This window comes from Phacochoerus africanus, chromosome 14, assembly GCF_016906955.1.
Source record: "Phacochoerus africanus isolate WHEZ1 chromosome 14, ROS_Pafr_v1, whole genome shotgun sequence".
NCBI lineage: Eukaryota > Metazoa > Chordata > Mammalia > Artiodactyla > Suidae > Phacochoerus > Phacochoerus africanus.
The window spans coordinates 59,180,627-59,195,240 of NC_062557.1; the positions used below are offsets into that span (position 1 = coordinate 59,180,627).

Consider the following 14,614-nt stretch of genomic DNA (forward strand, 5'->3'; position numbering starts at 1 on the left):
CCTTAACCCACTGAGCGAGGCCAGGGATCGAACCCGCAACCTCATGGTTCCCAGTTGGATTCAGTAACCACTGCGCCACGACGGGAGCTCCCAGAATTGGGTTTCTTGAAGACTGCATTATTGTCATTGAAGCTGAGAGGTGCTTATGTCCTTGTTCAGGGGATTTTTTTTTTTTTTTTGGTCTTTTTAGGGCTGCACCTGCAGCGTATGGAGGTTCCCAGGATAGGGGTCAGATCGAAGCTACAGCTGCTGGCCTGCACCACAGCCACAGCAATGTGGGATCTGAGCTGCGTCTGTGACCCACACCACAGCTCATGACAACGCCGGATCCTTAACCCACTGGGCAAGGCCGGGTTCCAATCCATGTCCTCATGGATGCTGGTTGGGTTCGTTAACCGCTAAGCCACAACGAGAACTCCTGTTCAGGGGGTTTTAAATTTCACTTACTGATGGGTTTTGTGGTTTCATTTTACTTGCTTAAAGTGAACATGTGTCCTGTTTTTATGAACTGTCGATATTTTTAAACCTTTGTGCTTATTTTTTTGTCTAAATCACATTCAATATGTTTAATTTTCAGGAATTACCCAACTCCGTCTTTCTGGTGATGGAGGTAGGTCGTGAACAAGTCTGTTTAATTTACTTCACATTTCTTTGATTAATATGTACTTTAAAATTGTCAGTAGGTTATTTGAAAATTTGAATTAATAAAGTTGATTCAGTGATTTGGATTCTATAGTATAAGGAATATAAAATTTTAAAATGTTGATTCCATAATTTTCTTTTTTTTTTTTGTCTTAGGGCTGAACCTGCGGCGTGTGGAGGTTCCCAGGCTAGAGGTTGAATCGGAGCTGTACCTTCCAGCCTACACCACAGCCACAGCAGCGCTGGATCCAAGCGGTGTCTCGAGCCACAGCTCACGGCAATGCCGGATCCCTAACCCACTGGAGCGAGGCCAGGGATCGAACCGCAACCTCATGGATGCTAGTCAGGTTCGTTAACCACTGAGCTGCGGCGGGAACTCCGATTCTGTAATTCCTAATCATTTGAGGCTGAATTTACATGACAAACGGTTATGTACACCATATACAAATATGTTTTTAATTAAAATTAACTGATAGTGGATTTGAACTATTCTTGAATCAGTGTCTTATTTTAATTACTCTTTCTTTTATATGTCAGTATTGCAATGGTGGAGACCTGGCAGATTATTTGCAAGGTAAGTGTTTGTCTTGGTCAGTGCTTAGCACAGTGCTGTAGTCTGTTTAATCTTTAGTTACCTCTGAATTTGCTGCCCGTGTTTCCGGCACTTGCATGGGAACAGTCCGTAAATATTTATATATTGGGTTAATTGTGGTCACTTCGCTGACTGTCGTTTGCCGCGGTTTTGCTGCTAAGCTTTCCGCGTGTAGACACACGGGCGCGGGTGTGCGGCTCGCTGACAGAGTTTGGGGGGGCCTCTCCCCAAGAGAGGAAGCTTCTCTTCGGAAGACTTAAGTGCGCTGCTGTCAGTGAACTTTAGTCCCTTTATTTTCTTCAAAAACGTGATGAATGAGTGTATCCAAGAGTGTGTTTGTTAATGTGACGTTGCTTATAAATTAAAAAACGTCATAAGGGGTTAAGGTAACCTTGGCAGTATTTTGTGGCACCGGGGAGATAAGCTTTTAGGACCAGGTGTTGCTGGAGTGTCTGTGTGTTAAGTGCGTTCCTACAGGATAATAAGTGTTCAGGCGGAGTTGTGCCCCTCAGAAGTGCTTTTTTGCCGTGACGTTGGGTGAGGCCGGCGCCTCCTTGCTCACCTGTTGAAGGAGTGAGGGAGGCAGGCGGAGAGACGGGGTGGTGGAAGTGGCGGCCGGGACCTCAGGACCTCAGTAGGTACCCCGAGGGCGTGGGCCTCCGAGGAGAGCCACAGCAGCCTCAAACTGCCGCTTCACCTGCTAACTGAGGAGCGCAGTTGAGAAAGAGTTTAAAAATCTTCACAACAGGAGTTGCCGTCGTGGCTCGGTGGAAGCATTGACTGGCATCCGTGAGGATGCAGCCTGGATCCCTGGCCTCGCTCAGTGGGTCGGGGGTGCCGCCCTGCGGTGTAGGCCAGCAGCTACAGCTCCGACTCGACCCCTGACCTGAGACCCTGCATATCCCACAAGTGCGGCCCTAACAAGCAAAAAAAAAAAAAAACCTGTCATGTTTCCCATGTTCCAGGTGTTACTGTTATTTCTGTCTCTCTTAGCAGTTGCACGTGGAAAGGTTAGCGCGTGCTCTCGAGCTTGGGCGGAAGTGTGCTGGAGTCGGTGAGGGTTTCACTGGGCTCGTGGAGGTGAAATCCCTTGTGTAGATTCGGGGGCCTTTTCGAGCCGCTGTGAGGAAGTGTGTGTCGCACACGGACTGTGCTCGGGTGCTTGCTCTGGGCCGGGCCGTTGGCCGGAGTCTCTGGTACCCAATGTGCCATCCTCCGTGCTGCCACGGCCGCCCCGCATGGCTGGCCGCTTTTCCTAGATGAGGAGTGGGCGCAGAGGGTCGTCTGGGGTCACGCGGTAAGTAAGCGGGGAGCTGGGGTGGGCGCAGCGGCAGCCTGGCTGCAAACCAAGCTCCGGTAACTGTTGCAGCTCCCCGTGCGCGCAGAACCCCTCCTGGTTGCCGCGTAGTGAGTGCCCTCCACCCAGCTTCCCGCTGCCTCTTCCAAGCAGTGAGCACCCCGCTTCTTGCAAGGGTCTTTAGTTTGGAAGGATGCCATGGTGGGACGAGGTGTTGGCAGCGGGCAGATGAGAGGAGACAGGTGGGCCCGGGGCGGTAATGCCGTCTCAGCAGCCAAGCATCTCACCTGCTTTTTTGTGCCCGGGGGTGGTTGCAGTTCACCTCGGACGTTTCTCCCCGGTGTTGACCGATGCAGAGGGGACGTGGCTTTGGCTCGTGGAGGAGCCTCTGGCTCGTTGAACAGCGTTGCTGTCCCCATTCTTCCCGGTGAAAATGGGAAGACGGCGGCGGGGCAGCGAGAAAAACAGGAGATGCGGATGTAAATGGGTTCCCTTCACCGCAGGTTGAAGGCAGAGTCTGAGAGCGCCGAGGTGGCTCTTCCCAGGCTTAAACCAGCAATGCGAACGTGGGACTCCCAGCTCCTTCCCCGCCAGGGGTCTGCGGACGCCCCCCCGTCCGTGGCCGGCTTAGCGGATGACCCTGGATGGTGTCTCTCCTCCAGCTAAGGGCACGCTGCGCGAAGACACCATCCGCGTGTTCCTGCTGCAGATCGCGGCCGCCATGCGGGTCCTGCACAGCAAGGGCATCATCCACAGGGACCTCAAGCCGCAGAACATCCTGCTGTCCCACGCCGGCCGCAGGAAGTCCAGCGTCAGCGGCATCCGCGTCAAGATTGGTAAATGGCTGTGCGTCATTTTGCGACAGTGCTTGTAGACCAGCTTGGCTTTGTTCGGCGGCGGTGGCGGTGGTTGCCGGGGCTGAGATTCAGGCGGGGCCAAAGGGCTGTGCCGGGAACGCCGAGCTGAATCCTGGCAGCAGGTCCTGCTGCCCCTCACCCGAGGCAAGTGTGTCTGAGGCTGCCGGCCGCAGGTGCATCACCCTGAGTGCGCAGCTCGTGGCATGCTCACACCAGGGAGGATTGTTTTTCGCGTTCTCAAAGGTTCCTTGAAGCAGTTTGTAATGCTAGGTTTTTAAAAACGTTTCTCTTGGTTTTCAGCAGGTTTTAAAAATTTTTAAAAAGCTTTTCTCTTGGTTTTCAGCGGGTTTTGTTTTTGTAGCGTCTCACCCACAGCATATGGAGGTTCCCAGGCTAGGGATCGAGTTGGAGCTCTAGCTGCCGGCCTGCGCCACAGCTCACGGCGTCGATGGATCCTCAACCCACTGAGCGAGGCCAGGGATTGAACGAACCTTTGGCCTCATGGATGCTAGTCAGATTCATTTCCTCTGAGCCATGACGGGAACTCCCTTTTTTTTTTTTTTTTTTTTTTTAATTTTTCTGGCCACACCTGTGGCGTATGGCAATTCCTGGGCCAGAGATGGAACCTAAGCTGCATCTGTGACCCACACCACAGCTGCGACAATGCCAGAGCTCCACGGCCCTGGGCTGAGGATCACACTTGCACTTGTGCAGTGACCCAAGCCATTGCAGTAGGATTTTTCACCCACTGCACCACAGTGGGAACTCCACTTTTGAGCATTATTTTGAGAAATCTCTGATAGTTATACGGGTTACGTTGGGTATCTGGGGACGGACACTTCAGGTTCTGTAGCTGATATCGCTGTTTAATGAGAGCTGTAGTCACGAGTCATTGATTGTAAACAGCGTTGTCTCCTGTAGAGCTTGACGCTGTCTCCTCCGTCTCGAGACCGGCAGGGCAGCGACTTGCGCCTTTGGCCGGGCCCACTGTCTCCTAGTGGTGAAAGTGGAGTTGCTCCTTTTTCTTGGGCGGCAGTCTCGGGAGCAAGCTTTGGCCTCTCACAGCTCTTCCGGGGTCTCAGGTCTTGGAGCGTCGCGTGGTCGCCGTTGAACGTGGGCAAAGGCGTCACCTGATCATCTCCTTTTGTCTCGTGAACAGCGGATTTCGGGTTTGCTCGTTACCTGCACAGTAACATGATGGCTGCCACGCTGTGCGGCTCTCCGATGTACATGGTGAGTGTGGCTGGCACAGCGCTGCAGCCCTGGCACGCGGGCCTGGCGCCTGTCTCCAAGCCCGGCGCGCTTGCCTGGGGCTCGAGACGCGTGTTCTGGGGCGGATTACGCTGGAGCGCTCGCCCTTCGCTTCAGCACAGTCGACCGCGGAGGCCTCACCTCTGCCACTGGCGTTGGTTGATTCCTCCCCCCCGGCATTCCTTTTCTAAGGGGATTCGTTGCTCCGGTAGAGATCCTGTTTGATTCCATCGGAAATAGAAATTGGTGCAGTCGAGTTGGACTTGACGCGTCACCTTGGGAAGACCTGAGCCTTGTGGGGCGCCTTTCCCGCTGCAGGCCGTGGTCAGCTTTTGCATGTGGACTCCTTTTTTTTTTTTTTTTGGTCTTTTTAGGGCCACACCTGCAGCACATGGAGGTTCCCAGGCTAGGGGTCGAATTGGAGCTACAGCTGCCGGCCTACCCCACAGCCACAGCAGTGCCGGATCCTTCACCCACTGAGCGAGGCCAGGGATCGAACCCGCATCCTCATGGATCCTAGTCAGGTTCACTAACGGCTGAGCCGTGGCGGGAACTCCTGCATGCTGTCTTTTTTGCCAGGATTACTGTGTTTAGAAGTGTTTTCCGTCAGTGTCACACTAAATGGCTGAAAATCGTAATTGCCCTCTTCATCCTCCCGTATGGTTATTTGTCAGGTCTAATGTGGAGAGGCCAGGAAACTTCCAGACTCGTGTGAAGTATTAAGCCTGGAAATACTTAATTCTGGAACCTTAGAATCCTATGAAGGCAAATAAATGCATCTGTTTCCATTTAAGTTTAAAATGGGTTTATATTCAGTTGGGATTTCTTCTAAAATCAACTTGGAGATCAAGGGAGCTAGTAATCAAAGTTCAAAAAAAATTGTGTGTTCGATTTTTCTTTCTTTTTTCTTTTTTTCCCTTTTTTTGGTCACTCCCACAGCATGTAGAAGTTCCTGGGCCAGGAAGAGAACCCAAGCCACAGCAGTGACCTGAGCCGCAGCAGTGACAATGCGGAGTCTTCAACTGCTGGGTCGCCAGGAAACTCCATATGTGCCTCTTTTCTTCCTTTTTTTCTTCAGGGCCACACTCACAGCACAGGGAGGTTCCCAGGCTAGGGGTTCAATCAGAGCTGCAGCCGCCATCCTATGCCACAGCCACAGCGGTACCAGATACGAGCTGCATCTGCAGCCTGTGCCTCAGCTCACAGCAATGCCGAATCCTTCACCCACTGAGTGAGGCCAGGGGTTGAACCCGCATCCTCGTGGATCCTAGTCGGGCTCTTAAACGCTCTGGGCCACACCGGGAGCTCCCCAGATGTACTGTTTCTTGGATTAAGATTTTACTGCTTACACAATAAATGTTATCGTTTGGAATTCCTGCTGTGGCTCAGCGGGGTCCACAGCGTCTCTGCAGCACCAGGACGCAGGTGTGACCCCAGCCCGGGGCGGGGGCTCAAAGGGTCCGGCGTTGCCGCAGATTCAGTGTAGGTTGTGACTCTGGTCTGACCCTTGGCCTGGGAACTCCGTGTGCCGTGGGGCAGCCAAAGAAGAAAAAACGTGAGCATGGAACGTGATTTCAATGCTGTTTTGTACTTCCTGAGGATGAATTCGTCCAGTTTGAGGTCATGGCCTGAGCACAGAGACAGTAGTTGCCTGAAGGAAGCTGACGCAGTAAGAAGGTTTCTCGGGACAGTAAATCAGTAACTTTATGCCCAGGAAATAGTTTCACTATGTTCACCTATACTTGGCATTAATATTTAATGCTTGTCTTGATCGATGATATTTTTAAAAAGCAACATCTAATAAGAGGTGGGGAAATGGCGGGAACAAAGCAGCAGAAAAAAAAAACTTGAAGACAATTTTTTTTTGCGTACTTTTTCATTATTTTAAAAGGTTTCAAATGGCAGAAATGGGAGTACTAGAGCAGCGAAGTTGACACTTGGTCGTGTTTGCCTGGGTCTTTATGTTCGAGGGAGGTCAAGTACTTGAGAAGCGGTTCTCCTGCCTTTGGTGGCCTTTCCCCTCCGACCCCCTGCCTGCAGGTCGCCTCAGTCCTGCCATCGGGGTGTGTCTTTCCTTAGCATTGTTTTGATGCTCTCAGGTATTTTGTGTATTCGTACTATTATGTAGAAATATTTGTTTCTACAACTCTTTCTTCCTTCCTTCCTTCCTTCCTTCCTTTCTTTCTTTTTTTTTTTTTTTTTGCTTTTTAGGGCCACACCTGTAGCATGTGGAGGTTCCCAGGCTAGGGGTTGAATTGGAGTTACAGTTAGTTGCTGGTCTACACCACAGCCACATCAGTGCCAGATCTGAGCTGTGTCTGCGACCTCCACCACAGCTCACGGCAACGCCAGATCCCTAAACCACTGAGCAAGGCCTGGGATCGAACCCGCAGCCTCGTGGAAACTCGTCGGGTTCGTTTCCGCTGCGCCACGACGGGAACGTCACAACTCTTTCTTTCTGGGCAGCCTCGTGTTGAGATTGCCAGGTAGTTGTTTGACGAGAGCAGTGTCACAGTGTGTTGCTTTTGCTTTCGTCGTCTCGTCAGGGGTGGCGAGGTGGGATGTGCACATGCTGACGAGTGACCCTGCGACCGCATCCTCTGCCCGCAGGCTCCCGAGGTTATCATGTCGCAGCACTACGACGCCAGGGCCGACCTCTGGAGCATCGGGACGGTGATCTACCAGTGCCTCGTTGGGAAACCTCCTTTTCAGGTACCCGTCGGGGGGTCTTCTCATTTTGCCTTAGCCTCTGACCTGTGAAATGGGGATACAGTTGCCCCCTCCCCACACGGAGGAAAGCCCGCCTGAGCGCGACTGGCGCCAGCCCTCTCGCTCCCCGTCCCGAGTCCGTGTCGCCTGCTGCTGACCTGGGGGTTTGTTGAGAATGTGCTCGGGCGGGTGGGCCCGCACAGCTCACGCCGCGTGTCCCGGGCCCTGGCCCTTTGCTAGCCGTGGGTGGGGTCCTTCACGCCGTGCCGGATGGGTTAACAAAGGCGCCCGAGAGCCGGCGGCCTCGGCCTTTCCCTCTTCTCGCCACCCCCCCCCGGGTGTGGGTGGGGGGAGCCCCTGTGTCTTCTGGGCTGGCGAAGACGGGCCGGGCTCAGGGAGACAGCCCGCGTGCAGGGACGTCAGCGCCTCCAGCTCAGCTGGGGGTCCTGGGACCCCAGCGAGGGCCCTCGCATCGGGAGGGTCCCGGGAGACCGTCCCGGCTCTGGAGTTAAGAGGTGGGTCGTCTGGAGCTGGTGCCGCCCGCCTGCAGAGGCTCGTAGCAGCTGAGGCTGGCACAGAGGGAAGCGACTTGTCCGAGGGGCTGGGTGTGCTCCTTGCCGTCTGCTTGGCTGAGGCGGCAGCTTGACAATCCAGCAGCGCTTAGCAGGGGGGCCCCGCCTGTCTGTGCGGGGAGGCTGGGAAGCAGCAGCCTTGGCCCTCTTCCCGAGTCCTTTCACCCATTAAAACAGACCCGAGGGGCAGGCCGCGGAGCCTCCCGAGAGTGGGTCTTTTTTCCTGCGTCTCAGGCCTCCCTGCGGCTTGGCCTCGGGAGAGACGTTCGAGCGAGATGCGCAGGACTTGCTGGGAGTTCCGGAGCCGTCTGTGCTCCTTGCGAGTCCGCGGCTTCACGGTCAGAGCTGATGAGTGTGAGCAGGAGCATGCGTGTCACTTGGGGTTTGGAATTTTTGCTTCTGGTTTGTATAAGGAATTAACACCCCCCCCCCCCCCACTTTTTTTCTCTTTAAAACAGGCCAATAGTCCTCAAGACTTGAGGATATTTTATGAAAAAAATAGGAACTTAATGCCTAGGTATGTATTTTAATGATGCTGGTTTTACTCTTTGTCAAGACAGTGTTATTTCCTTGAATTCTCTGTGTTCTACGTATTTCCATTATTTTTTTATTTCTTGTCTTTTTAGGGCCGCACCAGCGGCACGTGGAGGTTCCCGGGCTAGGGGTCAGTCGGCGTTGCAGCTGCCGCCTACACCACCCACAGCCACAGCCATGCAGGATCCGAGCTCATGGCAAGTCCAGATCCTTAGCCCACTGAGCAAGGCCGGGGACTGAACCCGGGTCCGTATGAGTACTGGTCAGGTTCGTTAACCGCCGAGCCGCGACAGAAACTCCTGTGTCCTTCCATTATTAACTCTCCCTTCAGCTGGCAGTAAAGAGCACAAACGCTGTGACAGGAAGGTAAAGGTTACCAGGGGTCATGGGTGCCTCTGCGCATCGTGTGACCCACCTTGTTCTCTGTACCTGTTTGACTTTCCTGGTGGTTTACTCGGTGAATTGTGTATTCCCATTGCTTTTGTTTTTGCTTCTCAGGGTCGCACCTGCGGCGTACGGAAGTTACCGGGCTAGGGGTTGAGTCGGAACTGGAGCTGGTGGCCTACACCATAGCCACAGCAATGCCAGATCCTTAACCCACTGAGCGAGGCCAGGGATTGAACCCGTGTCCTCATGGATGCTCGTCGGGTTCGTTACCACTGGGCACTTTTTTTTTTTTTAATTGCCTTGTCCTTTCTTTTTCTTTCTTTTTTTTTTGTCTTTTTTTTTTAGCTATTTCTTGGGCCGCTCCCGCGGCATATGGAGGTTCCCAGGCTAGGGGTTGAATCGGAGCTGTAGCCGCCAGCCTATACCAGAGCCACAGCAATGCGGGATCCGAGCCTTGTCTGCAACCTACACCACAGCTCACGGCAACGCCGGATCGTTAACCCACTGAGCAAGGGCAGGGACCGAGCCCGCACCCTCATGGTTCCTAGTCGGATTCGTTAACCACTGAGCCCCGACAGGAACTCCCCTTGTCCTTTCTTTATTGGATTTCAGGAAGCTATGTTACTTCTCTCATATTTATTTAAGCTCTGCCCTTTTTGCAGACAGAATTGAGGTGGCCCTTTCTTCTTTTTTCCTTTGTTTTGGCCTGTCCGCGACATGCAGCAGTTCCCAGGCCAGGGATCAGGTCTGAGCCGCATGATCCTTAACCCGCTGAGCCGTACAGAACTCCAGGAGGTGGCTCTTATTCTAACAGAGAGCTCCGTAGCAGCTGTTAGTGCAGGGTTGAAATTGTGTGGCCACTCGAGGCTGTCAGTGCTGGTGAAGTGCTTTGTTCCTGCAGATGGTGTAGCAGTTAGAAGGCCGGTGCAGGAATCTTCCCAACTTGGCGCTGTTTCTTAAAGCCAGTGCTGAGTTTTCTTGTTTTCTTCGAGGAGTGAGGCCTTACCCTGCTCGTCTGCCTGTAACATGTAGTATTCGTGAAATTACACGTAGGTTTTCATTTACTGTAACGAAGCTGAAAGTCGAGTGGGTAATATATATAAACTCACCACTTAGGTGATTTTTTTTCCTTCCCACCCCAGCATCCCCAGAGAAACATCGCCTTATTTGGCTCATCTCCTTTTGGGTTTGCTTCAGAGAAACCAAAAAGATAGAATGGACTTTGGTAAGTAATGTTTTGAAATTTTGCGTACTGGTTTCTAATTTTTTTGTGTGTGTATTCCGAAAGATTTTTAACAAGATGCTATAGAGGTTTGAGAATCAGTTTCACTTTTACTTCTTTCTCCCTCTCTGTCTTTTTTCTTTCGAGTATTTTGTGACTAATTTATTCAGTGTCCGTTGTGGGAGACAGTCACAAAATCTCTGCCCTCATGATGCACATATTCTAGAAAGGGGGAGACATACATTATATGCTCTATTAGAAGATGATAAATGCTGTAAAAAAAAAAAAAACCAACAGTAGAAGAAGAAGCGGGGGCGGGGGTTGAAATTTTCAAATCAGGTCCTCCGTGAAGACCTTGCCGAGAAAGTGACATTTGGGGAGACACAGATAGTGGCCACGTGGGTGTCTGTGGGAGAGCTTTCCAGGCGGCGTGAACAGCCGGCACAGATGCCCAGAGCCGGCAGATGCCACGGAAGCTGGAGGAACAGCTCGAGGGCCAGCGAGGAGAGTCCGGCTTTTGCTGCAGGCGTGGTGGGAGCTGGTGGAGCCGAGGAGGAGTGCGCTCTGGTTGCCTGCCGAAAAGGGCTGGAGCACCTGAGGGCGGGGAGCGAGGGGGGCAGAGGCGGGGAGACGCTCCGGAGACGCAGGTGGCCCAGGCGAGGGCAGCGGCAGCTCGGGCCGGGCAGGAGCAGGGCAGGAGCAGCCGAGGTTTGAGTTTCTCCGCGGGGGAGGCGGCAGCACTTAAGACGAGTCGGGAGCGGGGGGTGAGTGGGGAAGATGAGGCCAGGGCTTTTGGCCTGGGCAACAGAGCGGTGGGAAGGGCCGTGGGGCCAGAGCAGGCTGCGCGGCACGGCCAGGAGCCGAGACGGGGCGCGTGGGTTTCGGAAGAGAGGCCTGTGTCCGGGACGTGTTTGAGGAGCCGTCTGGGAGGGAGGACTGGCGGAGAGGCCCCCTCAGAGACGGGGCTTGGGGGGACCGGGAGGGTGCGCTCTGGGCACCTCCGTCGTAGGATGTGAGATTCTTAGGCAGAAGCTTCTGTCACGGAGTTCGAGCCTCTCTGCTTTGATAACATAAGCATTTGAGGCTAAAGACTTGCCTCTCAGGCAGTTTTAACTTAGCATGGTCCATTCTCAAATAGTATTTTGCTACTTCACGTATAATCAAAGAACGTGGAGCGCTGGATATTACAGGGGTCGCCCAGTTCTTGAAGGCTTGGAAAGAGCATGCGTCCCTCGGACTCTTTGGATCTCAGCTCCTCTCTGGGGAGTAGGTTGTTCACTAGTTCTTAGCAATCATAGAAAAACAGCAAGACCCGAAAAATCTCAGAGCAGAGAAGCCATAAAACATGTTTAATGAAAGAGCTTATCACATTAACCTGGTCTGCACATCTTTCGGAAAAAAGCATCTGATTCTCCCTGCGTGGCAGTTAGGAAGGTACCAACAGGAATAGAGATTGGCCAGAGTTGGTCCCAGAACTGTGGGCGGGGACCCTGCACGAGGAAGGCCACGCAGGCCTCGGGGCGGGTTCCGGGGCTTGACGCCTGGCTCCCAGGCCCTCGGGTTTCCAGCCCGTGGCGGTGGGGCCTTGTGTGTTTCAATGCCCCGTCTCCCCTGAGCCGAGGCAGCACCTGGCAGAGAGCGCGTGAGGGTCGGCGGGGAGCTGGCGTGGGAGGCGCCCCGTGGGCGGTCCTGGTACACGTTCTCGGTGGACAGCGGTTCTCATGGTTTCTGTGGGGGGAGAGGAAAGAGCCTGAAGGTGTCCTGAAGTTACGAGAAAGCGGAGTTAGAGTTCAGATCATGTAGCGGGCAAGTGCTTTTATCTTTCAGAGGAGGAATTACATTGAGAGCTGCTCTGTAACTACGAGAAATGGGGGCCCGTAGGGAAGCAACCCACCGGAGACTGATTGCAGAATGATTAAATGCCAATGCGAAATAGTGACAGACTTTGCATAAAAAATATCGACAGGCGTTCCCGTTGTGGCGCAGTAGTTAACGAATCCGACTAGGAACCATGAGGTTGTGGGCTCGGTCCCTGGCCTTGCTCAGTGGGTTAACGATCCGGCGTTGCCGTGAGCTGTGGTGTAGGCCGCAGATGCAGCTCGGATCCCGCGTTGCTGTGGCTGTGGTGTAGGCCGGTGGCTACAGCTCCGATTCGACCCCTAGCCTGGGAACCTCCATATACCGTGGGAGCAGCTCCGGAAAAAGCAAAAAGACAAAAAAAAAATGTATATATATCGACAGACTTTGCATAAACCGCGACAGCCCATCGGGAAGGGGTGTCAGAGGGTTTGCGTTCAGCCCATCTAGTTTCTTCATTTCTGTCTTTTCCATTTCATCTCTCTTAGGAGCTTTGTGAAAGTCGGCGTGAGAAATCTTAGCTGTCAAACTAGAATTTTGTATGTGTCTGTTAACTTCTGTCTAAAATAGACCTAAGGTAGAAAACCCACGCTTCTCTTCGGAACCCCTCGCGTCCCTTAGCAAGCCTGTGGTCGTGGCGTCCTGGGCAGGCCTCTGGGTGTTTCTTTCTGGGAAATGGTTGTGAGCTTGCAGAGCGCAAGCTGGTAGACCAGGCCTGAGCGAAGCTTGCTGCTTACGCTTGTGACCTGATAACCCTCCAGACGGGCGGTGCTCCGCTCCTTGCCTGCTCTGTGCCGTTTCATGGCTCGTAGGTCGGAGACTTAGAGGGAGGTGGTGTTCCTGGGTTCCTGTCGTGGGGCAGAGGTGACGAACCCGCCTAGGATCCAGGAGGGTGCGGGTTTGATCCCTGGCCTCGCTCAGTGGGTTAAGTGCCTGGTGTTGCCGTGAGCTGTGGTATAGGTCACAGACATGGCTCAGATCCTGTGTTGCTCTGGCTGTGGTGCAGGCCGGAGGCTGCAGCTGCGACCCCTAGCCTGGGAACAAAAAACAAAAAGGAAAGAAAGGAGGAAATAACTAAATTATACAGGAAAAGAGAGTAATGAATTGCCTTGTACTCTCCTGTTGATCTAATTAGGAGGCTTATTGTGTAGGTTTTATCCTTGGCGAGTTAAATTAATAGCGTTTTTGTTTTTGTTTTAATGTGAAACCAGCTGTAGGAAAACCTTCTGGGATAGAAAGATGGGATTTAGTCCAAGATTTCCTGTTAACAGGGAGCGCTCACAGCCGTAGCGCACAGCTGTGCGTGGCCAGGGCCTGGTCACAGCCCTCTGGGCTGTGGGCTCCTCCAGTCGCCTGCTGTGTTGGTGACAGATTTCCAGAACTCCCAACCAGCATTTGAAAGTTCACATTGACTCAGAGTTACTTATTATTTGATGGTTTTTATAGACGACTTAAAAGGATAATACGCTTTTACATTGAAAGGAAATGGAGTCGGCATAAAGACGTGAGTAATAATTACCTGGGACCTCGAGGCTGTTCTGTGGGCTCTGTCGATAGGTGAAGCGGTTTGCAGAAATCAGCATCAGCTTACCGGTTGCATTCTCATTTCCATTACAGAGGCGTTTTTTAGCCACCCTTTTCTTGATCAAGTTCCAGTGAAAAAATGTGAGTATTCACTTTCTACATTGTTACTGAAAGCGTGAATGCAAGCCTGGCAGAAAGTTAGTATTTGGTTTTACAAAATAAATTCTTATGTGCTTCTCAAGATTTCATCCAGCTTTTCTTAAATACTTGGAGTTGTGTTTATTTAACGACGATTCTGTTTTTCCTTCCGAATCCCAGTGGATGTAGTTTTAGTCACTGCTGCAGCTGCACTTTCATCCGTGGGGCTGTGATGAGTTGGTGAATGTGGGTCGTGGTCGGCCCAGAGCCGCCGTGCTTTTGGCGGGTCTTTGCGGTCCACGAGCCAGGCTGTTGCACTAAACGCGGGGCTCTCTTCCTTGGTGTTTCTCCGCAGCCTGCCCCGTGCCCGTGCCTGTGCCCGTACCTGCCGGTGCCATCCCGGGAAGCTCCTGCGGCAGCTCTCCGTCTTGTCGTTTTGTCTCTCCACCAGTAAGTTCTGGTTTTACTCCAGTAACCTCGGGGTCTGTGCTGTCGCACCTGCGCCACACGGAGCCGTCGCTGCAGGGGGAGCTCTCCGCTGCCAGGCGTTGCCTAGCACACCCAGGCCGAGGGAGAGAGCGTTGTTTTGGGGCCTTCGTTGGGGCCTGTGCCCTCACCTGGCCGTGGATGCGTCCGCAAGACGTGTCACCTCCCGGGGCACCATCCCCTGAACAGGGAAACAGTCCTCTCCCCTCTTCACGCCCAGGGAGCTTGGGAAGGCTGCTGCAGTGACAGCTGGATGGGGGACTCGAGCTTATTCCACGAGCGGTGAGAGTTGCCGTACGTGGTCTCCAGCGGTGAGGAGTGGCCTCTGAGCCGGACGGCGGCCCTGGTCCTGGCCCTGCCACAGTCTCTCCCCTGCTACGGGTTCCTGAGCCACTGCCTCCGAGCTGTCTTCCCCCCAGTCTAAGGGCCTCTTCCTGGTCCCGAGACTTGCGGCCGCTCTGGTCCCCACGTCCTCCCGCTCTGCTCTCCCAGGTCTGAGCTTACCCTGGGCTCTGCTTTCCTAGACTTGCCCCATGTCTCCCTTGC

General features: G+C 53.4%; 1 protein-coding gene across 10 annotated transcripts in view; it reads left to right on the forward strand.

Moving 5' to 3' along the window:
• ULK2 (unc-51 like autophagy activating kinase 2) overlaps window positions 1–14,614 on the forward strand; it is a 69,293-nt gene that overhangs the window by 14,636 nt on the left and 40,043 nt on the right. For 8 of the 10 annotated variants that reach the window (XR_007131963.1, XM_047758756.1, XM_047758750.1 and 5 more), the window contains 9 exons: window positions 578–610; window positions 1,180–1,216; window positions 3,194–3,367; window positions 4,548–4,621; window positions 7,250–7,351; window positions 8,379–8,437; window positions 9,984–10,066; window positions 13,538–13,585; window positions 13,938–14,032. Coding sequence is in view for 9 of the 10 variants with exons in the window: in XM_047758756.1 (XP_047614712.1) it covers window positions 578–610; window positions 1,180–1,216; window positions 3,194–3,367; window positions 4,548–4,621; window positions 7,250–7,351; window positions 8,379–8,437; window positions 9,984–10,066; window positions 13,538–13,585; window positions 13,938–14,032 (705 nt within the window). In the remaining variant the exon portion in view is untranslated. Of the gene's footprint in view, window positions 1–577; window positions 611–1,179; window positions 1,217–3,193; window positions 3,368–4,547; window positions 4,622–7,102; window positions 7,126–7,249; window positions 7,352–8,378; window positions 8,438–9,741; window positions 9,891–9,983; window positions 10,067–13,537; window positions 13,586–13,937; window positions 14,033–14,614 lie in introns of those variants that run through there. The other 2 variants (XM_047758755.1, XM_047758759.1) reach the window with 2 other exon arrangements.